This window comes from Chlamydotis macqueenii, chromosome 1, assembly GCF_036417535.1.
Source record: "Chlamydotis macqueenii isolate bChlMac1 chromosome 1, bChlMac1.mat, whole genome shotgun sequence".
NCBI lineage: Eukaryota > Metazoa > Chordata > Aves > Otidiformes > Otididae > Chlamydotis > Chlamydotis macqueenii.
Genome location: NC_141556.1, coordinates 175,116,822 through 175,140,514, shown reverse-complemented (window position 1 = coordinate 175,140,514; position 23,693 = coordinate 175,116,822). Strand labels below are relative to the sequence as shown.

Below are 23,693 nucleotides of genomic sequence, written 5' to 3'. Positions count from 1 at the left end.
ATAGATCAACTGCTATACATAGCCATTTTTCAAAAAAAAAAGCCCAAGCAGGTAATGCTATCCCTGTTACCTTAGCAAATAAGAGAGTCATTGCAATATAATGATGAACATCTTAAAACAAATAAAGGGAAAGTCAAATCAGGGAGCAGTTTAATAGTCACCTTTGACAGGAGGAAGATGTTCATTTCCAGCTGTTTCCATTTTTAATTGATGATTTTTTCATGTAGCAAGTGAAAGCTAGCCAATTTTCTTCAGATAAGTGCTCTTATTCTCTTAACTCGGTAAGAATTATATGCTTCTTATTGGTCTACTGCACCACGGGGATGGAATAAAAAATGAAAGCAAGGATTTCTTTATTCTAGCCTGGCAAATTAACTGTTAAGCTCAGTGGGGGCAGAAATGAAGGTAGCATTTAGATATAACTAATTTAGTATCAAACCAAAGCAGAGAGCCTTCTCAGAGAGGAGAGAGTCCAAAAGGAACACAAAATTGTACTTGAATTATTTCTGAGTCAATTCCTATAAAAGCAGAAGAATTTTCTTTTATGCTCAAATGGATGACACATTTCCCTTTATAATATGCACATTGTTCACAATTTTTAAAGATAATGTAAGGAACAACTACTAAGAAAGAAAGATTTTTTTTTTTTAATACATTAAAGTGCAAGGGTCATTTGAAGATGAGGCCTGGACTGCTTTTTAAAAAACAGATTGTGAGATAGCTCCTCAGTCGATATGAAATGACATAGCTCTGTTAAGTTTATTATTCAATTAGAATGTAATGTAACTACAATTACAATTCGCTTACATTACCATATGTTAATAAAATAACAAACACAACTTGTAAATTGTGTTCTTTGCTTTATTTTGGCTGGTTTTAATTACTTGGATTTTCTTTAATTGTAAATAGTGTATGTTTGAGGGGATGAATTCTCACTTGTGCTGTCAGATCTGGCTAATCATTCCCTACTTATCCACATTTCTAAAGACCTACGATTTTTGCTTGAAAAGAGGCTTAGAAGCAATTGTCTTGTGTTCATTAATCCATAAACATTTGATTTCAAATCAGATTGCCAGCAGACATAACCTCTTTGCATTGCTACAACAGAGACTTGATTTGATTAATCAAACAGCTCGGATTCACTGAATTGTCTCCAGAATATTTGTGCCTGACAATACTATGCAAATAACTGCTGATGTTGTGCTGGCATGCTCAGCTTTATAAAACTGTTACATTTTTCCTCTATAAAAACATGAACATTTTGTGCCTAGTTCAATATCTATGCTACATAAGGGCCACTGCATCTAATGTACATAGTCTTTAATCCACGTTCTATTCTTTCTTTGAAAATAAGTGTCACCTTTAAGATGTTGTTTCTTTATACCTCAGTGTACCCTTTACTGAAATAGCAGTAATGATATTTTTCTATGGTTCTATTCTTTAAAATTTATATAAATTATATAAATAAACGTCTTTAAAAATATTTCTAGGAGCTATGCCATATTATATCCCATATAAATATTTTTGCCTATTCTGTTTGAAATAGCTTTCATTTATGCAGAATTGAATGGATTGTTTTAGGAAACACAAAAGCTTTATAGCCTAAGATTCCAAGCCCAAATATGCTAATTATGCCTACATTGTTAATACTAACTGTTGCTAAAACAACACAAGCCAGTAACATGCAACAGACCTATGATTCACTTTATAACAAATAATGGTTACTCGGCGGGAGTATTTGCTCATTCTTGTGTGAAATACAGCAAAGGTGAAAAACAGTAAGCCTGCAGTCAGGGCAAGAGAGAGGAAAATGTTAAGAATACTCTTGTTGCCTTTGGTTAGACAATAGGAAGAGAAGCCAAAGCACCTTAAAGAGACAGAAAAACTAAGTCTGTAACCTCAGCAAACAAAAAAAAAAGCAGGAGTCACAAAACATTCATCAGTAGATTTCTAAAAAGTGAAAGTTCCCAAGCCCTGGAAAAAAAAAGAACTGCATGGACTTCAAAGACCAACAGGAATCATGGACAGAAGGCTTCAGGGAAAGCAATAAAAAGTGTGAAGGAAGTAAGTATCTATTTTTTCCTGGGCTCTCTTAAATACTGCAGTTCCCAAACATGGGTCAGTGCAAGTACGGATGCAATCAACTGGTTCACTCTGCTACCTGACCCTGAGGAGCACTGCGTGACCACCCCACCGATAAAGACTCCTCTGAGACTACCAAGCCTTCTGCTTTCCAGGAAAACATATCCACAATTAAAATGCTCAGCTCTTCAGAATTGTGTCAAATACCCACATTAACTGAAACCTCAGCCAGCCTATAATGGCTCTGCCAAGGTGCAGATTGGTTAGATTACATTATTTCTCGCTTTCCATTTGGCACAATCTGTTTCTTCTTATGATTCAGAGAACTGAAGGATGGACCTTCTCATATGATCTTAGTCTAAACCCACCATATTGTTTTGGTAAACTTCTTAACAAATACTTCTATATATTAAATTGAGTGTTTTCAGTATTTCTGGGGGATAAATTAGGTTACAAGCATTCAGTGTACATGCAGCCTCACCTCATTCACCATGTGATAAGACGATACACTAGATCATTCATGGGATTGCTAACAATGTGCTTATATTTCATAATTTATATGTATTAACATAAAAATATGTACTTTAGTACTTGCATCAGTTACTTGTTTATGGTTTGTGCTTGATTTTCTTTGCTGAATTTTCATGTATCTATTGCATTTTGAACTGTAGTGTGTGTATTCAATGGTAATTGCCTAAAGAGTTAAGAACAGTTGGTGACTTCTTTTCAGATTTTTGGCAGAGATTGAAGTCTCTGTACAAGTGGAAAAAAAATGCTCATTTGTTTTAGAAAGAAGAAGTGCAACTCTTTTGGTTATTGCAGTGGTAGAAAGAGGAGTAATTTCCCCAGAGAAAAGGAAGCAAAGCGAGAGGGGGGGAAAAAAAAAAGACACTAGAGTTTTAAAGAAGAGGTGCAAGACCCTCTCCATACCTTTCTACATCAGCCTTCTGGGTTCAAAACAGGGATGTGGTCAAAAGTGAAACTTCTTTTAGACTTTCAGCTATTCTCAACCAGGCTTTTGCCCAGCATGCAGAGTAGCACAATACACTGTCTGTGTCAAAAGAAAGGTCCGCGACTCGAAATAGTGGGAGTGCTGCAAGTCAGAACGGAGTTGCTTGAAAGAACTGACTAAGGAAGCCTGAACACTGCATTTATTTATGTTTTCTTTTATTAACAGGAAAGATGTGTCCCATCATACACTTGCATTCAGTTCAAGCATCTATCACCTGACTTTGTAAATGATGTTACATTGCTTGCAGATGATTCTCACAGCCAAAGCTTAAAATAAGAAGTTTCAAGTCAATTGAAATGCAAAGACAAAATACTGCATTCCTTTCCCAGCTCAGCTTTTATTTAATGTGCCAGATTAAGAAGCTTGCTCTACTTTACTGGATCAGAGTCAACACAGTTTGTCCAAGAAACTCAGAGATAAGGGGAAAACAGGTCTTAATCAGGCAAAATTCTCAATGAAACAAATGGGCATTTTGCCAAAGTATGTTCTGCAGAATTTATCACTATATTTTTGCCTCAGCAAAGTCTGCAACAGTAGACTGCTGCTTCCCTACCTGTATTTTGGGATAGCTACCCCAATCCAGAACAGGATAAAACCAAACTTCTCTCTTCCTGATGTTTGTTTTTATCAAGCTTTAATCAACAAGGAATCCCCTGAAGAAAATCCACACAGCAAGTTGGAACAGCATAATCTGAAGCTCCAGTAGGTTTGGATTTAGTACAATGCATCTCATAATTGTGTTAAACTACCGCAAAACACCACAGATCCATGGGCGACAAATGTGATTCTTTGATTCTACGTGCTTAGAAAATAATGACATCTATTTTATAATTGTGCAAGATCCTGTTAAGGGCACAGACAACCCTAACAACTCTACAGTTAGAAGTACTTTATTCCTGAAAACAGTGGAGGTGGCCAGATTTGCATATTCAACTATGTTCATCAGTATACTCCTCAAGTTCCTTTCTATAGATTTCATGCTGTCCTGCTGTTCTTAAGATGTTAAAGTATCACAAATATTAAAAACTGAAACTCAATTTATGTAGCTAGGAAATTGCACTCTGGAAATGTTTATCTTTAGACTTTAAAAAAGCTGTCTATACCCGTAAGTAGCTCAAAAGTGGGCCACGATAGAAAGTGTCCATGTAGTATCAGAAATTATTTCAATGTGCTTAGAAGTACTCACTGCAGGTCACCCTGTGAACAAACTAAACCAAGAAGTCAGAGCTACATATTGGGTACACAGCTATAGTAGAGCTATGCTAGGAAAAGCATCAGACAGGCAACTCCACGGTTAAAACTCATGAGAGGCATCGAGCTCCAGTTTCCCTGATTCTTGCTATTCAAAATGAATTAATGTTTCATATTAAAAAACAGAGATTACTCAAGAAGCTGCAAGAGAGGGATGGGTGCTGCGGGAAAGAAAAAAAGGAGTCTTAGAGATCTCCGAGTCTCCTGCAGTCTGGTAGCTGTGGGAGGAAGAAAAAGGGATTATTGCACAGAGATGAGGAGATGGATTCAACTCTTGATTACAGGCAAAACCATCAGTGAAATAGCTGTAATTTCACAAATATAAAATTAATGAATTAGTGAAATCAGAATTGGGCTCAGATAGCCTTTACACAGAGATTCCTACATGCAGCTCTAATCTCAACAACAAAAAAAAATTAACTTGGGAGTAAATGACATTAGCATCTTCTTGGCCTTTTTCCATGACTATAAAATGGCATTAGTGTAAATGTGACTCAGACTTGGGATCCCTGGTCACTGTTGCAGCCAAGAGCTTAAGTATATGAAATCTCCTTGGCTCTGCTAAAACACTAGCGCGGGATTCTGGGAAATGATCACACTGATTCATCTCCAAACAGTCTATATATAACAGCAAGACTAGGCACACATAAAATTATGTGCTATCTTGCCTCAAGGTTAGCAACATATTCCTAGTAGAAGGAAAAATGTTATTTTCATTCCCTGCAATCATGTGATAAATAGCTGTAGGGCAGATTCAGCAAGATCTCGAAGGTTGTAATTTTACAATAAAATGAATGTATGTCTAGCTTTTTGCCACCTGAAAAAGCAGCAAAACAAAGCAGGGCTTGTCAGTATTTTGCTTATGGCAGAAATCAGACAATGTCCAGAACGCTTTATGAGAGACACTGCTACCTTCTTAAATAGTTTGATTATAATATTGACTCCAATACTTCAACAGCTCAGCTTTCCAGTATATGGCATAATTGGAAGCAGCAGCCAGCACGTATCACATCTGAATGGGAAACGTCTCCTGCTGAGTAGCTACTGACTATGAACTAAGTATGTGGTCTTGTAGATAGGTTTGTGGGGGAAACAAAAAAGAAGTAAAAAATATAAATTGGAAATGAGAGGATTCTTAGAAGGGTGGAGCAACTGTGCAGTACACAACACAAGCAAATTACCTAGAAAAACCAGAAGTACAAAGTGCAAAAGAAAGTCATTGAGTTTAGATCAAAATTGAAGAGATGAGGCAACAGTAAAAGAACATTTTAAGAGGTATAAAACAACTGTTTATGCAGACTGCTTACCTAAAATAAAGTGCAAATCTTAAAGGCATTTTTAAAGGAATAGTAAGCCTTCGGTTGATAGCAACTCAAACCTATGGACTATTTCAGGAGACACTTTAACAAAGGTGGGAGACATAGATTGAGAAGTGCATTCTTAGGAGCAGGCAGACTCAAACCACAGCTAAAAAAACTGGAGAAGGCAACTTATGCTCAGGACTGCTTGCCTCGCTTGTAAAGGACCGGCACTTGATCCTGTTCTACTCATTTATTGTCGAGATGGAGTAGACCATGGATGAAATGTTTTATTCTGATCATGCTTCCTATAAAAGACTGTGTTTTACTGAAGGAAAAATTGCATACAGGCACATCTATACCATGACCATCACGACTTAATGGCCTGTGTTAAATTAATGTTTGATTTTTGATGCTTCACATTACTCCACTTTGGGAGGAAGACTGAGTTATAACCATTGCACGCAGCAGCAATCATTGATGCAATCGTGCATAGTTTGCAAAACAGTAGCACTAACATTGAGGAAGGTGTTAGAATGCACTGGAATTACACCAGATGGTAACGCAAGCCTGGTAGGAACTTCTAGGGGCCAAGCTGCTAATATAACCAGGGATAAATGTGAAAGTCCAGCAAGGACTTTACTTCAGCTGCAGGATCAAATTGTATGGTGTTGCCAGACAGCAGGGCAGAGATTCACTTTGCATCACTTTAGAAGTGTAAAAGGACCTGGAATGTAATGCATTACACATGTAATGCATATCCTCAAAGGCACCTTTACATTGCAAAGATAGTGTCACGTGATTTTTACACTGAAGCAGGTAATGTGGTAGAAAATCCTGCTAATGATAAGGTATTGCAGTTTCACCTGTTCATTGCCAATTGACATCAACCCCGGGTGTATTGTTCGGGGCTGACCTCAACCAGCTGCATCAACAAGGCTTCTTGCCTCCACAAGGATTTTTACATTTAGAAAGATACCTCACAACAGTGATCTTGATGTAAAATACACTTTTTTTTTTCAGTTAAGATAGAGCCCTAACAAAAACAAGAAAAAAGGCACATCATGTTTAAAGAGTAATGAGTGTACAGCACAGTCCAAACGTAAATGAGATAAATTCTATCTCAGTCAATTGAGTTGTGTGGGATAACACAAAAACTAAATATATCCCTTTCTATTTTAAAAGATTTCTGAGAGCAGCAAAACATACAGGAGAAAATGCCAAACAAATTGGCTTCACGAATGTAAGAAGTCAGACAATTTTTTTTTTTCTATTTACAAGATTGCATCTTCTTGGTGCAAGAGTTAATGCACTTGGTGAAAGTTATTATGCTGTGGCTTATAAGCTTCAGCTGGATGTGGTGGCAGTTCAGATTTCATGACAGACTGCTAACTTATCTTTGCTATTGAAAAAACTAATGAGGTGGTAAATAGTTGCAGAACGATTTAGATGCAGTGATATGCAGGTTTTGTGGGTTTCTCATTATCTGTGTAAAAGTACACGTAAAAGTAATGAAAACCCAAAACAGGCAGCAAAAGCTTAAGGCTTTAAAACTGGAATAGAATCCTGCTCGTGTTCTCTAACGGAAATATGATAAATCTAAGCAATCTCAAAAAAGGCCCCTTGATATTTCAGCTAGGGTTTTCTGCTAGGTCTAAGGTCTCACGGGCAGCGATTAGGTGAAGATGACAATTAAGCTGACATAGCCTATTTATTCTCACGCTGGTTTTATTCTAGTAGAAGCAATGGCATAATGTTAAGTGGTCTTAAGGCTCCTCTTTGTTATGCTTGCTGCCTGTGGCTTTTAATTGAAGGTGCTATCACAGCATCTCTATCAGACCCCAAATGTCATGAGCAGAGGCAAGCAGTAGCACACAGCGCGGAGGGCTCTCCTGACCCCCAACTATCTTTACTGAGGACAGCAGGAAGTAAGATTGAACACTCTTCAGTAGCTAGAGGCTTCCTGAAATGAGCTTCAACAACACTGAATACAAGCTAAGCTTGTATTAAACACTGGGACATGAAAATGTTAAGAAATACCAAGTGTGCCACGGTGAACACAGAATGTTTTTTAATGTGGTCACCGCTGATCCAAAGAATGAAAATTCTGAAATGGGGAATTACTTCTGTGACATATTTATGACAGATGAAAATCATAAATGGCAACAAGAACCACTTTATCTGGAGCTGATCTGCACCCTCTCTAAAGCGTCTTAGTATGAACTGCATGAAACCGCTCCGCTGAAAAGTGCTCAGCAGGCTGCTTTCAACAAGCAGACTCAAGGATCACTGACATTCTGTACATCACAGCAACGCTGCCAGCTTTCTTATTAAAAGACTAAGTTTTTCTACAAGTCCAGACATCCACACTGAGCTTTCAACCATTTTGAAATGTAAAGATAGATAAATGTTTTCATCTCTCATCCCACTCTCCCTTTCAAATTGCTGGATTCAAGAAGCGCTATCCAGTTACCAAGTGTTGTGATTTACATTTTTTGCTGTTGTTTTCAGAATCAATTTACTATCATAACTCTCAGTGAGATACCACACCTATTACAAATTGTGAATGCATTATGCCATCTGTGAGAGAAGTATGAACAATCTTATAAAAAAAAATCAAGCAAGCAAAACATATATTAAATAATTATTTTGTCTGCTTGTTTTAACTATGACAAATACTGCATGGCTGCCAAAATAACTGGTGAAATCCAGCAGGAGAGCTGGTGTTACAGTACTCCAGCAGCTGTAGGTGAAGACAGATAGAGAAGATTTTGGTTGTATAGGTCTATAATAGAGATGTTAACTGTTTTGAAGGAAAATTATTCATACAAATCATTATACCATACAAAACTCATTTCACTCCTCTGTAACACGTACCTAGTATGGCTATACAATATCAAGTGAATCAATTTTGGTCAGTATTATCACAGAATCATAGAATCATAGAATGGTGAGGGTTGGAAGGGACCCTGAAGGGTCATCTAGTCCCACCCCCCTGCAAGAAGAAGGGTCATCTTCAACTAGATCAGGTTGCTCAGAGCCTCATCCAACCTGGCCTTGAATGTTTCCAGGAATGGGGCATCCACCACCTCTCTGGGCAACGTGTATTAAAATGCAGGTGCATACCACGATAAAAAAACCAACCATCTCTGTTCATCCTATACTTGGTTTTAGTACTTACAAGTCCACTAAATTAAACATACTTTAGATTTTGATATGCATGGATACATGTACTCTCTCAGTTCCAATTATAACCAGGAGTTGTCCCAGCCAGCATCTCTGCAAGTCCATAGCTATGAAGTTAGGCCCTAGTTTCTCCTCTGCCAAACCTTCAGCTCATTTTTACTATGCCACCAAGCTACAGAGAAAGAATGTGTGTTACGTATCACAGGAATGGATTTTCTTCTCAGATTTGTATGAATAACTATAATTCATACTAATTTGATTCTTTTAAATATACAGGAACAAGTCAAAGCAACTCTCTATCCAGTTTAGAAAGTGTTTTACTTCTTGTATTATGCTTCTATCCAAATGCTTCAAATCTTTGAATCTTAATTAAGCTAGATGGTTCATCAGAAGTCCTTATTGTAGCAATGTTTAGTTACGAGTTGGATGTCCTACAACAGATAGTACACAAAATGTGCTACTTCTCTACTGTGACAATATTTATTTGAGGGGAAAAAAAAATCTCAGATTTCTAATACGTGCATACGTATGTTTTACCAAAAAAAAGCGTACTCGAATAATGAAAGAGGAGATGAAAAAGAGAAACAAGAAAGGATAGCGACAATATCTCATAAAAGAAAGAGATGTATTTAAGCATCAGCCAAATGACACCATTTTTCATATCATTTGTAGTGGAAGCTTGAAGACTAAAATACTCTACAAGCCATTAGTTTCTTGGTACTCTGTGACGGATTAGAATATTTCTTAATCAACTGCTACAGCACAGAAGAAGGGTAAAGCCTAGATTTGAACAAAGCGGAGTAATAGTGAAATCCAGGGAAGTTCATCAGGGATGCTATCAATAAATACATCACAGAGCCATAAAAGTGCATCAATTTCTTAAGCACTCTTGAAAAGCACCTGCTGTTTTGACAATTTCTTAGTCCAGAGTTTGAAAAATCACATTAAGAAATAAAAGTTCTGATTTCTAACCAAGGAAAGATTAAAGAACTCAAAACTGTTATGAGATTCAAAATGAGATTCAAATTACTTGCTGAGGTTCTGGACCACCCCTCTGCCTGGAGGCACTTTGAAAGCCTACACAGCCCACCCTGAAGTGGCCCTGTGCTACCGGTTAAGAATTATGGACTGCATGAGGTTTGTTGCAATGTATTAATTCTATTTTTAAAAATGAAGAAAAATGAAAGTAAATGTATCTAAATCTCATTCATACAATACATTTTAATCTCATTCTCATGAGATTGACATACACACAACTCATAGCAACAGTCTCCTACAGTTTCACTGTCCACCTGGACTGTACCAGCACTCTCAAAAGGGTGGCCATCAGAAGTCAACACAAACACAATCAGGGTGAACCAAGGGTGGCCTCCCTTTGCTATATCCATGTTTCTCATCTTTTTCCATTGCTGGTTCTAAGTCATTGCAGTTTGAGGAAGAAAAAAGAGGGTTTAAAACAAAAATAAAATGCCAGTAGTAGTAGTGGATCACCTATCTTGTCTCGTTTTGTATTTCTGCTGATTGACAACCTGGCGCTCTCGTAGCATACAATGCCAAAAAAAAAAATAAGGCTTTTATTTCAAACTGAAATGTTTGACAGATGTAACAGCTTTCTGAAATGAAACTGATGAAATCTCAAATAGGGAAGTCCATCTCCTATACAGGGGAGAGATTAAATTTCAACAGACAAGGTTTACTGTCCTTAGACAGATGCAGATTTCATTTATTTTTTTATTTATCTGGCAGCTGTTAAAAATGTTGGAGATGACTAGGGCTTTGCTATTGGTGTATAGTCTACCTCCTGCTGCTCTGGATGCCACAGACTTCAGCGCAATCCCGGTTTCAGGGCGTTGTTGTCACAAACTGAAGGCAATTTCAAATTCTTTTACTGGTACCTATACTTTTTTTTTTTTTTACTTTCACTGATACTTTGACCTGTATTTTTGAAATGGCAGAAGTGAAACAATCTGACAAGTGACTGAAAATTCCTACTGTTATAGCCATACACCTAAACCTGAGAGGTAAAAGAAGCATTTTCACTCTACGTGAATGGCCAGATATAGCCAAGGGTAGAGATCAAAAGTTTACAACTCCCTTTTTCTCTACTCACGTTCACAGAATGAGGTATGAGGGACCACAGAATGAAGAGGAAAATCAAAAATACTTGGCACAGCACCAAAACAAAGTAACTGGTGTTTCATTGCACCATCTTCCTAAAAATAGGCAGCAGCATGAATGGCTGGATAACAATTTAATAAGAAGTCAGTAAGAGTCTTTATGTTGATTCAAGAGTCTCTGAATTTGAGCCATACTCTAAAGAAAAGGTAATTGTGCACATTATACATTTCTGTGCGCATATATACTATTCAAATAATACCTTTACTTAAAGAAATACCCATAAAAAATCCCTCTCTTTACTTCATTGAGACAACTGGACTGGATCATGCTCTTCACTTGTAAAGCGAAGAGTATGGATCGTACACTTCGCTGGTGTGGGATGCATCTCACCCAACTGTATCCATCAGCTCTGGCAACTAGTTTAAACCAGCATATTTTCTTTCGGGTGGAGTAAATCACAAACTGAGTGAAGCAGATCAGATTTGACGTACAACTGGAAGTTAGACAAGATGAAATCCCACCACAATGTCAACAGAAGTAAAATGAGGTGCTGTGTGAACAGGCACTACCAGCTACGTATACTGTTGAAAATTATACCAATTACACTTTTTTTGTGAACATTACTTACAGACATTAGACTAGATCCACAATCAGAAGTTGAGCACATGAAGCAACTGTAATGTTCAAATATATTTATTACATGATGCAAGGAGAGGGACTGGCATAACAACAGTATTCCCAAAACCTACCCCACTGAATGGAAAGCTAGTAAAAACAGTGGTTAAATATCACTCCCCTTCAGGCTTTGCAACTTATCATATATACAGGAAGGAGGTGTTCCCTTAAATAAAAATTCATGGGTCTGCACCCTTTTCTGGAGCTCCTGGACCCCTTCCTGTAAAACCAAACTTTTATTAAAACTTTATTTAAAAAAATACTGGTAGGAGAAGATAGAGACTCACATAAACCTTAGTGGTGAAAGTATTTCACCATGAAGTTTAGTAGCAAATATTTTATTTCTCTTAAGCAATCTGAGTGAATACTCCCAATAATAATATGATATCTAGAGGTCACATATGGAAACATATGTATCCTACAGATGCTGTTACACCAGAAATACAATTGCCTCCATAACTTTATGTGTTTTGAAGGACAAGAGATCATGAGACAGAAATTTGCATCAGGTTCAGCAATTTAAAAGATATGACTGCTAGCTACCAATCAACAAGAGGCTATAAAAATGGCAATTACCATTCACAAGTAAAACATGGACTTTGTCTTACTTTTTTTTTAGTGTTTTAAACGCTGTATGAACATATAAGGCATAGGCTAAAATAGCTCATTTGATCAAAAAATATCGTACAGGCAGACTTTTAACAATTTTTAACAATTAAGTAAATCAATCACAGGTTTTTTTTTTTTTACTAATAACACATGAAAGCCCTGGGGGTACCTAGAATATCCTGCAAAATCACAAATAAAAGTACTTGTATCTAACACTTAATTTGGCTGGAAGGAATGAGGGAGAATGGACAAATATCTGTCTGAGACTACTAAGTGTTTTACAAATCAATATCAATAGCTATCCTCTTTCAACTACCAGTCAGTGAGAAGATTCAATTTAATTTTTTTTGAGTGGGGAAAGGTTCCTATTTTAAAATGATATCTAGATTTTGTTTCTGTGAACTTGGGGCAGGAAACAAAAGAAGGCAAAAAAAACCATCTGACAGCTGATCCTCCACATTTTGTCAAATTCAGCTCAAAATAAAATGGTATTTAATTCACTTGACTTCCAATTAACTTTACATATTTTTTTTTAGATTTTGGAAATATTATCCTATTGCTTTTATAAAGAAGGTAACATCAAGAAGAGCTGCAGATGGTGTAAATCATCAGATTTACCCCTTTGGATTTAGCTTCAAATGTTGAACTGTCACTCTAAGAAAGGGCTTATTGTATTCCTCTTGTAGCAAGAAGTGTGCATATTCCAGAACAACTTTCAGATAATGTGCACAAAAAAAAAACCCAGTGTGGCATTTTGCAAAAGAAATGGCAAAACAACAACATCAGCTCATAGGAAATTACCAAAACTACACACTAATAAATCCAGACAAATGCAGAATTCCTCAGTTTTCCCTCTGTGCAACAGAAGATGTAGGACAACTCACATCAAGACTTTAAAACAGATCTCTCTCTGCTGTGAAGAAACAACAAGAAGGTACAAAGGATGGGTAACTTATGAAACTGGTACAATTTAGACACTGCAGTATGATTACAAATCAGATTTTTAACCAACTTTCTCTGTATTATCACACATAACTCATGGTACGCACAAAACCTGAAAACTAAATTGAGAATGCAGGTCAAATCTTTCCAAAGTTTTAAATTCTAGATTCTTTTAGTGAGATCAGAATGAAATTAATATCAACATTATAGTCAGACAAAAGCTTCTCTGAATCCTTAGGCCCTAGTAATAATCTACACATGTTTTTGTGTGACGACAACAATGTTGCTATACAAAACAACTTTATTTATTTATTTATTTATTTGAAGCCTTTGTTATCATATAACCAAGGTAACAGTACAGTGATATCAATTTAAGGTGTCTTCTATCAGTAATGGCTATTTCTGTTACCAGAGAGAGTTTATAGCTCACTAGAACATAATCCATTACATCTAAATTATTGCAACTATATTAGAATGAACTCTTTTATACGATACTTTAATTATAAAGGAAGAGTTAAGATGATATGCATTTTGCGTCTAGATAAGCACTTATAATCTCAGTTAGGCAAGATGCTAGAGCCCCATATGTTGCAAATGTCTTGCTGAAGGATGCCAACGGAAACGAACTTAAGATGCCCTCCCTTCCCCATACTTCAGTAAAATATGATAGCATCCATTCATTTCTTATCCACAGCCTGGGAAATCTTTTTCCAATCAATGGAATGTTATCGCATGTAAACCACAAATGAACTGATTAAATCCCCCCATCAGTCTATTGGGATAAATCATTTTACATACATTCCAACACAGGCTGGAAAGTTAAAGCAGTAATAAAAGAAGGAGAAAAAAATATATATCATTTTGTGTGTGTTTGTTTTTCCTTCAGTGAAGACATGGAGATTACAGAATGCATGTGAGACCGCGGTGCTTGAGTAGCAGCTGAGGAAACTTGTGAGTATAGATTTTACTGACTACTATGGCATTTTTGTGGGAGAAGTGCTACCAAAAATTCAGGTATCACCTGTAATACCGGTTAGATCTTTCAGAACATGGTATGCCTATTTGGTCAGTTATATTCTGTACGTTTGGTGCAATTAAATGCTAGAGTAAGAAGATACAGCATCTCCTCACAGAAATGAAACTTGAACTCAGCTATTCTTGAACTGAATTTGCCTAGATGAGGACTGGTCCGTTAGGTGTTATGTATCTGCCCTTGTACAGAATATGCAGAGATGAGCCGTTCCATTGCAAAAACAAGAATCCTAGAACTGATGAAGCAATCTTACTTCGGAGTTGAAACCCGCACTTCAGACAGGTAGACTGTGCCCGTAAAGAGCTGCTGAATGTAAATGGGTCACAGTTTTTGTATCTTTAACATCTGTTGTTTATACCCAAGAAAGCACATCAGGAGCAAGAAAATTAATTCCCCAATTGCTGTCAACGGAGTTAGGGAACAGCAATAAACAGCTTACTGTAAGCCTCCAGCTACAATAAAATTGCTGTCAATAAAGTGTGGCTGATATGGTTTTGCTGTGCTAGAAGAATAGATTCTTTGGAAGTAAAAAACTGAAATGGAAACTAAAAAGATCCCTCCTTGCTCCTATACACAAAAGAACATTATCACAAAATTCCAATAGCATTAAACTCTCAGGATCCAGTTCTCACTCCCATATGCAGCAGACATTTATTAGCATTTGTGAAACTTTGGCTTTGCATATTCAGGACAGATGAGATCGCAGTGATTCTGATAAAAATCTTTTGCATGGGAAACATTTAAAGAGAAATTAAGCTTGCTAAGCTTTTACTGTCTGTGTCTGTACACACAAAATGTTCCCTACCCTAGTTTAGCATTTCTACTGTCACTATTGAAAATGGTATTATAGCTTAGGGTTATGTTCAGATTTCCATTATAACCCTCAGTTTTCACATGCTCTTAACTTTCTGAAAAATTCTTCTTTTCAGCTGAAATTTTACATGCTTGGTCTCAGCTCAAAGATGAATTTCTTTAGATAGTTGAGCAAAATCCGTTAACCTATTTTTTCAGTTATACAAGGATAGAAAAAATACACTGTACATTTTCACTATTTCTGATATTTTAGTATAGATATATAAATATACAGAATTAAAAAACAATTGAATTTTACGTGCAGACATTTTTCTAGGTGACTAGTCCTCACCCAAGACTAAGCCATGCTAACACATAAAACAAATTAAGCATAAAGAAGAAACAATGGAATTGTATTTTTTTTTTAATACTGAGCAGTAAAACAAGGCCACTAAAAATACCATGCGCAGAATTATGGAATGCTATGGTTACAGAATTTTAATATTTGCAGGTGACGTAGACTCTGCACTGCTGTTCCAATGCAGATTTCCATCAACTTATGCACCTTGAAATTGCTGCTCTCAGCGTAACAAATTAAGAGTCATTAATGTTTTCAGCTTTTCTTTTCTTTTACATAAACCCTAAAGTTACAAATCTAAACACTCCAGAGTAAGATAACATCAATTACATTTGCCACAGAAAGCTTAAGTGATGTGCATTGATCAGTGGGAGCCTGGCTACCCGTTCCTTGATCAGGTAAGAAGTCGGCTGACTGAAAAAGGAGTAAAGCAAGCTCCATAGAGCTTATGTTATTGACTATATGATTAAAAATGTACCTTAGTATGGAATGCGTTTAATGTGCGAGTCAAGCCCCAAATCCTTAATTTCTGTCGTCAGAGCACAGAAATAAAAGGACAGTGTTAACATATATTTAGCTTTCCTGAATCTACTAGAACTGTGCACATTTCCAAAATTTATAAATTATCTTCTTGATTCAGAAAAGTGCTTAGAGTGTGCTTACAGCTGTCTTTCTTGAAGATAACATCCAAAGTCCCTTGGACTTTAAGGATCTGCCTCAGTCCCACTACTTTAAATGAAAGTTAAGCATATGCCTAAATGCTATTTGATTAGGAATGAAGGTTTTGCTCATAACCCATACCGACACATATTTTTAAACCTGCATTATTTGTCACTGCTGTACTTCAAATCTGATTAAATTAAGTTGTTATAATTTAAAACTGGGACAACCATGGTAAATTGGCCCTAATTTCTTTTATTATTTAATCTATTGTTAATCTAATGACAGCGAGTAGGAGGTTTTTAGTCTGTTTATTTGCTTTTTATAAGAGGTCTTTCACATAGAAGAATACAACATGTCGTCTTCTACTGTATTTTTATGTAGCTTTTTGGTGTAGTGACTTACTAATTTGAAGTGCATTTTGAAGTTCAATCAAATACTGAAAAGAACACTGATTGAGAAGCCTGCATAGATTTCAGTATTCTTTATGAGTCATAACACTGATTTTTGGAAGCTTATCTATACAAGCTGGTGGTGTGCAACATCCTTTCCATACTCCTAATTATGTGAATTAGCATTTAGAACAATCCCAAGTTCAAGTATTCAAAAATGCTCTTTTCAGAGCATCCACCAGGTTTACTGCAAGATAGGCACTTGAAGAAAAGAAGGCTTTGGTTTTTATACTGGGTACGTCTGAAACACCAGCCTGTGCAATTCAAATTGACATGTGAAGATGTAACCACAGAGTTTCCACTAAATGTATTGACAATTGCACAGAAATTGCCCAGCAAAACAAAACAAACAAAAAAAAATTTAAGAAATTTCTATTGAACAATCTATTTTTGAATTCTAAAAACTTTCTGACCTAGAACCCAGTTCTAACAGATTCCTAGGGCCAAGCTCCCATTAAAAGTAACAGGATTTTCCTTGAATGAAGTCCAAGTGTGGACTTCAGTCTCAGCTCTCTATTAATATTAATGTATCTGCAAGATATAGTGTGTGTGTATGTATTTACCTTGGACTGAAAGAAACTGTAAGTTAAAATGGAGGACGCTAGTATTTCTTAGATATATATTAATCTCATATTTCTTCTTTCCCTATATTAACATCCTCCACAACAACTCCTGCACCCTTTGCAAACCACATAAAGAAAACTTGTCAAAGACAAGTTATATAGATAACTTAATACAACTTCTAACATTAGATACAGAGAAATTAATTATATTAAACCTCCAGAAAACAGTACAGTGGCCGTGAACTAAGTATCTCTTCCTAAAGGCATTTTAAAAAATGTTTTTCAGATACTGGCATTAGCACACACCAGACTACTATTTACTAAGATTTTAAAGTTTGAATACTTTGATTAAAGGCCATACTCCATCACCAATCAAAAAAATTAGACCTATGAAAGTGTATTTAAGTCCCATGCCAATGAGTATTAGCTAAAATGCATCCTAATTTCAGGAATTACAGACAGACTAATAGGAAGGCTGCTAATGATTACTACCATTGCTAGCTATACTCCTCCAGCCAAAAGTGACAAGGGGGCATAAAAAAGTTACGTCCTGTAACACTCATCATTGGAAAACAAAAAAAGACATTATCCCCCTCCCCACAGAATAGAAACACACAAGCTCAGTTTAGATAACTGTCTACCTAAGAAAACATTTGTGTGTTTTCAGTTCTATACAATATTACAGCTTTTGCAGGGAGCGATCCAAATCGTATGATATGAGTGTCTATTGGCTTCAAAAAGGATTCAGTAGACTTCAGTGGAATTTGAATCAGGTCTATATGCAGGTATAAGGACTAATATTATTAAACTGAAACCAGTATATTTAATGCAATGAACACAAGAACTCTGAAAATACTGCCAGTAGTTTTTGTTTGCCTTTTTTTTTTTTTCCCTCATATTCAATTTCACTGTGCAGAGCTTATACATTCTGTCAGGTAAATCATTTTTTGGGTCTTAACTGCCTCAAGATGCCATGGGGGATTAAGTCCGAGTTTCCTAATAGAGTTTGGAAAGCTATTTTAAGCTAAATTAACAACATCTCTGAACAGAAAAGGAACGTGTGGGTTGCGGGTGTTACATTTTGTAACTAAGACTGGGGAGAAAACTTCAGCTGAGTAACCACAGATTATTCAGAGCTCTTCTATGAATTTGTTGGGTTTTTTTTTTTTTTAAATCAGTTCTTTTTTTAACTTACGCTGACAGTATGGATAAGGTGCTGTGGAACAGCCTAAAGACAGCTCCGGGAGTACACTCTTCTTTAAAGTCCTTAGAAAAGTTATGGTTTTGCAAGAACCTCCTGTGATGCTTTCAATGTCTCATTATAAGTATGAGCTGTTTTAGAGCCATTCCTTTAGCAGAACTCCCTCAAAAGCGCTTGTTTTATTCTGAGCATCTTGTTAGCGTTGACACCTTACAGACACTCAAAGTCAAGACACTGTTCTGCGAACGTCACATTCACCTCTGGTAAGGCTAATGCTGCAGCAAGGGGATGACTTTATCCCGCACCTGGCGAATTTCAGAATCTTTTTTTTTAATTTTTTTTTGCCAAGACAAGCCTAAGCGTCTCTCACCTGATTCCCTAAGACCCCTCAGAAAGGCAGGCAAACCACCGCAGCTTGGAGGGTGCAATACGAGCGTGGCTCTGCGGCGACAGCGCAGGACGCTGCCTCGCCAAGACTTGGACCCCCCCCCACCCCCCCCAGCTACCGACCACCCTGCCGCAGCTATCCTTAAATAACCGGTTCTTTGGCTGTTACACCAGCTTGGTCCTTCCCTTGCCCCCCACCCCCCAACCTCAGCTACCGCAGGGCTGGCACCGGGCCAGCCCACGCGACGCGGTGCCCTAGCGCCACCTGCAGGGCCAGACCGGCGCGCCGGCGGAGGGCACCGCGCCGCCTCAAACCCTCAAATTAGGCAGCGCCGCATTTAAATCTTTATTAGCGAGGGAATTATTAGACCTAAGAAAAAAACCTAATGCTGGATTTGGTTGAAGTATGAGTTTCTCAGCCTCCTAATCCCTCCTCGTGTGGCGTATTTCACAGTTTAAAATTAGTTATAACAGATCACTTATGCATTACTAAGATGAGAAAATATTTACAACGGGCTGACTTCTTTTTTTTTTTTTTTTTTTTTTTTATTCTGCATAATTCAGATGTAGTCAGAGAACGCATTCCTTCCAAAAGTATGCTTTGGCCGTTTTTTTTTAAATATGCAACAAACTATCTATGTGACACCAACTTTAATCTATTACAACAAAATCACTTTGAACTCGAAACAGAGGAAGACTTCCGTATGGCTTAGTTATATCCTACCAACAAACCACGTGCGTCACAGATGAAGTAGCTTGGAAATTCGACTTTGTTAGGGGAAAAAAAATTAACCCCTTCAGTAACACTAACTTAGCAAGGCGCCAAAGCAGCTTAAACTATAAAAGGAACTCAAGCCAAACTCACTTCAAAATTTGAAACTGAATGTACGTATCACTTCAATCTTTAAACAGTCACATTTTCTGATTTAAATTTGGCATATAAGGAAACAGCTTTTCTTCTTCAACAACTTTTATATTTGGACAGTCAAATACGGGGGAGAAAAAAAAAAAAAGTGGTTTTTTTTCCTTTTTTTTTCCAGGTTTTTTTTTATGCATATGTATAGGCACATGCACAGATGCATAACTATCCTTTAACAATCAGTATTCCTCAAAACCCAAAGTATGAGAGGCATTTCACAAATGCATGGTTAAGCCCCAGGTAAATGACAAAGGGGTCAAGTTTGTTTTTGGTTTTTTTTTGTTTGTGTTTTTTTTTTTTGTTCCCCCCATAACTAAATTAAATTAGACTGTAACAAAAAACCCCACAACATAGTGGCACTTTTAATACTGGTTGATCGGGCACTTGTATGCAGTACTTATAGACCAGTAAAAGTGCTCGTTTACCTGTCTGGTGTGTAAGGGGCCCTTTGTCTTGAAGCCTCCTTGGGAACTGCACTCTGAGGCACTGAAGTGATCTGAACTAGTGGAAGAGCGTTTGGAAAGGGTGTCACAGCCACCAACAAAGGTGTTGTCCAACGGGAGTTCCTGAATCACATGGTGCTTTTTCACCGAAACTGGAGTGTCAGGTTTGAGATGAAAAGCAGACTGTGGAGAGGCAGATTTGTAATGCTTGGCAAGATCAGGACTGTTAGGCTTGAAGGTTGTTGGTGGTGCTGTGCCCCAATCAAATCTTCCTATACTTTGCTCCTCCAGCTCTGCTGGAAGGCTTATTGTCCCGTTGATAGGTTCATGAACTGCATCATCAGGTTTGGACTCCTCAATGGTCACAAAGTTCAAAAGAGAGCTCTTTGGAGATTTCCTTTTCTTCCTTTTCTTTTTCTTGTTTTGCTTGTTCTCCTGGTTGGGAGACATCCACTCAGCACCTTGCTTGCTCCTCTGGGCAGCTTTGAATCTGGATGCATGTCGACAGCGCACGAGAACCGTGACAAATATCACCACTATGACAACCATGGCACCTGCCACGATAGCGATCATGATTGTGAGATAGTCCTCATTTTGGTAGGGTTGGCTACTGTCCCCTATGTTCCGGTCCAAAGGTGTTTCCATAGTCCTGCGTATCAAGTCATAAATGTAAGAGGCATTTCCCGCAGTATCATTTACATACAAAAACACAAGCACGAGAGTATGCAGGGATTTGGGATAACCCAGATCGCTTATGTTGACAACCAAGCGATGCAAACCCACATCATTAGGAGTTGGTTTTTCTTCCAGAGTGATATTACCTGTCACTGGATCAATCCGAAACAAACCTTTGTTATTCCCGCTTACTATTGTGTACTTAAGCTCGGCATTCATTCCAGTATCTATATCCACCGCAAACACTTCGGCTACCACCGATCCTGGAATTGCTGAGAGTGGCACTAGCTTAAAAGAAGTATTAGAAGGTGGGTAGATGACAACGGGGCTGTTGTCATTAACATCCATGACGTTTATGGTTACTTTCGCTGTGGAAGAGCGAGGAGGTTGCCCTCCATCCACCGCCTTAACATCAAAAGTGTAGGAGCTCTGCTGTTCTCGATCAAAGGAAACGTTGGACTTTATAACTCCAGAGTAGGGATCCAGCACAAAGTTTTCATTGTCATTCAGGATGGAAAGGGTCACCGCTTTATTCTCCCCAGCATCAGCATCAGTCACTGTGATCACCCCCACCGTGCTGTACTTTGGTAAGTTCTCTGATACAAAAAACTGGAAGTGGTTATGAGTAAATTTGGGACTGTTGTCATTTTCGTCCAACACGGTAACAATTACAGCCGCTTGACTCTGCAAAGGAGGGGTGCCATTGTCTCGGGCCGTAACAGTGAAAATGAAACGTTCCTGCTCCTCTCTGTCAAAAACTCTGGAGGCTGTCAAAACTCCCGTCTTCCGATCCAGATCGAAAAAGGAGGCATTAGGGCCAAGCTGATAAACAATGTCTGCATTTTTCCCACTGTCTTCATCTGTGGCACTAATAGTTGTTAAGTATAGACCACGCCGGTTGTTTTCAGAAACTGACAGCTCAATTACAGGCTGGCTGAAAATCGGAGGGTTGTCATTTTCATCCTCCAGTTTAACTCTTACCAGGGCGGTCTGGTTCAAACTGGGTTTGCCAGAATCAGAAGCAACAATTTTAAAGCTGAATTCTTTGGTGCCCTCATAGTCCAACAAGGAAGAGGTCTCTAACAAATACTGGTTGTCGTAAACCGCCTTCAGGTGGAAGGGGACCTCTCTCTCAATGAAACAGATCACTTTGCCGTTCACATCAGTGTCCTTATCTGAAACCGTAATTAGGGCAATCTTTGTATTGACGGGATCTTTCTCAGATAAGTACACTGTGCCATTGATGGGACTTATTATGTACCTGAGGTCTATGTTAGGAGGGTTATCATTTACATCTGTGACATTGATGGTAACTGTTGCCCGAGCCGGCGTAGAGCTACCGTCACTCGCCAGCACTGTCACTTTGTGAATAGCAGTCTCTTCTCGATCTAAGGACCTCTGAACTGTAATCAGCCCTGTGGTGTTGTTTAAAGCAAAAAATCTTTTGGTTGCAGGGGCAACTTGGGCACCAAAAATGTATCTGATTTCTGCATTGCTTCCTATATCTGCATCTGTAGCATGAAGCTGAATTACAGAAGTGCCTACAGGGGCATTCTCTGGTATGTGAACCTCTACTTGACTTTCCTTAAACACTGGCCTGTTATCATTGACATCACTTACTGTGACTTGCAGGATGGCTGTGCTGGATTTCTGGGGGGTACCTCCATCCTCCACTTTGATTTTCATCACGTAGGTGTCCTTTTGCTCTCTGTCCAAGTTCTGCTGCACGATCAGCTGAGGCCATTTCTCTCCTTCTGGAGTTTCTACAATATCCAGTCCGAAGACACTCTGCCCATTTAACAACTCGTAGTGCTGCACACCGTTGAAACCTGTGTCAGGATCTGTTGCTGACGGGATTGGAAAGCGACTGTTGATCAGAGTGTTTTCTGGGATGGAGATATTGATGACAGGGGACGGAAACATAGGTGCATTGTCATTAGTATCCTTTACAATTATTTTTATTTTGATCAGCCTAAAAAAGTCATTGGGGAGAATCACCACTTCAAGTTCAAAGAAACACTCGTTTTCTTCTGCATAGGAAGCTCCAGCACAGAGTTTTTCTCTGTCTATTCTGTTAGATGTTGTAAAGATTTCCCCAGTGGTACTGGACACTTTGACCAGAGGGGCATCTCCTGCTTTAGACACCAGTCTGTAGACAAGGCTGGCACTGGTCCCCGTGGCAGCATTGATGTGAGAAATGTTCAGGTCCTTTGGTATGTTCCCTATGGGTACATTTTCAGGCAGCTCTTCTCTAATAGTGTAAATAAGTTCTTGAGCTACTGCAGAATCCAGCCTTAAACAGGCAATCAAAGCGGCCAACAGGTAAAAATCCCTCAGGTCCATGATAATGTTTTTATTCTCTTTTCCCAGATTCTAGGACTTAAATGTTTCCAGAGAGGAATGATGCGTGATTTGCAAGAGGAGGCATGCATGGACTGCAGGATGCATTACATCTCATTTCTTATTTGAAGACAGCACTGTCAACACAACCACACAGAACAGCATTATTGGTTTTTTAGACACGACAAATCCACAATCTCCAACTACTACTTGGTTTTGCAATGCACACTTGCAGCAGCACATTTTCCTACTGCTGCCTTTTACGAGCAATCCTTCCGGACAAATGCACCAATATCCCATTGGCTGCATTTGCACTGAGCGAGAATGAAAATAAACTACTTGCAAGATTCAAGGTAGCTACAGTTTCGACACATACTTTCTGAATAATTTCTTGGTACACAGTGTAATCCGTAACGTGCATTCCCCCTCTACCCTCCTCCACCCAGTGATTTGGTGCAAGTGAAAAAATCTTCCCGCACTACTTCTGGATTCAAACTGCTATGTCAGCTGCCAAATGTAATTTGTTGTTTGCTTCCATACATATTTCTTAGCTCTTGCAAACCAAATTTTCCTCTGCTCCTTGTGCCTTGCATCCCCTACTATAGCTATCGTACTGGGAAATAACCACCCGGACATGCTGCTGCTGCAGCAGTCATCACTGGCTACTTCACATCCCTGTTAACTGATGAGACAATAA

The 23,693-nt window shown here is 38.1% G+C and overlaps 1 protein-coding gene across 2 annotated transcripts in view; it reads right to left on the bottom strand.

The window, feature by feature from the left end:
• Nucleotides 1-22,999, bottom strand: part of PCDH9 (protocadherin 9) — a 704,826-nt gene extending 681,827 nt beyond the window's left edge. For both annotated transcript variants that reach the window (XM_086741641.1, XM_086741648.1), the window contains exon 1: nt 19,964-22,999. In XM_086741641.1, the coding sequence (XP_086597767.1) occupies nt 19,964-22,999 (3,036 nt within the window). The remainder of the gene's footprint in view (nt 1-19,963) is intronic.
• Nucleotides 23,000-23,693: the final 694 nt, after the last annotated feature.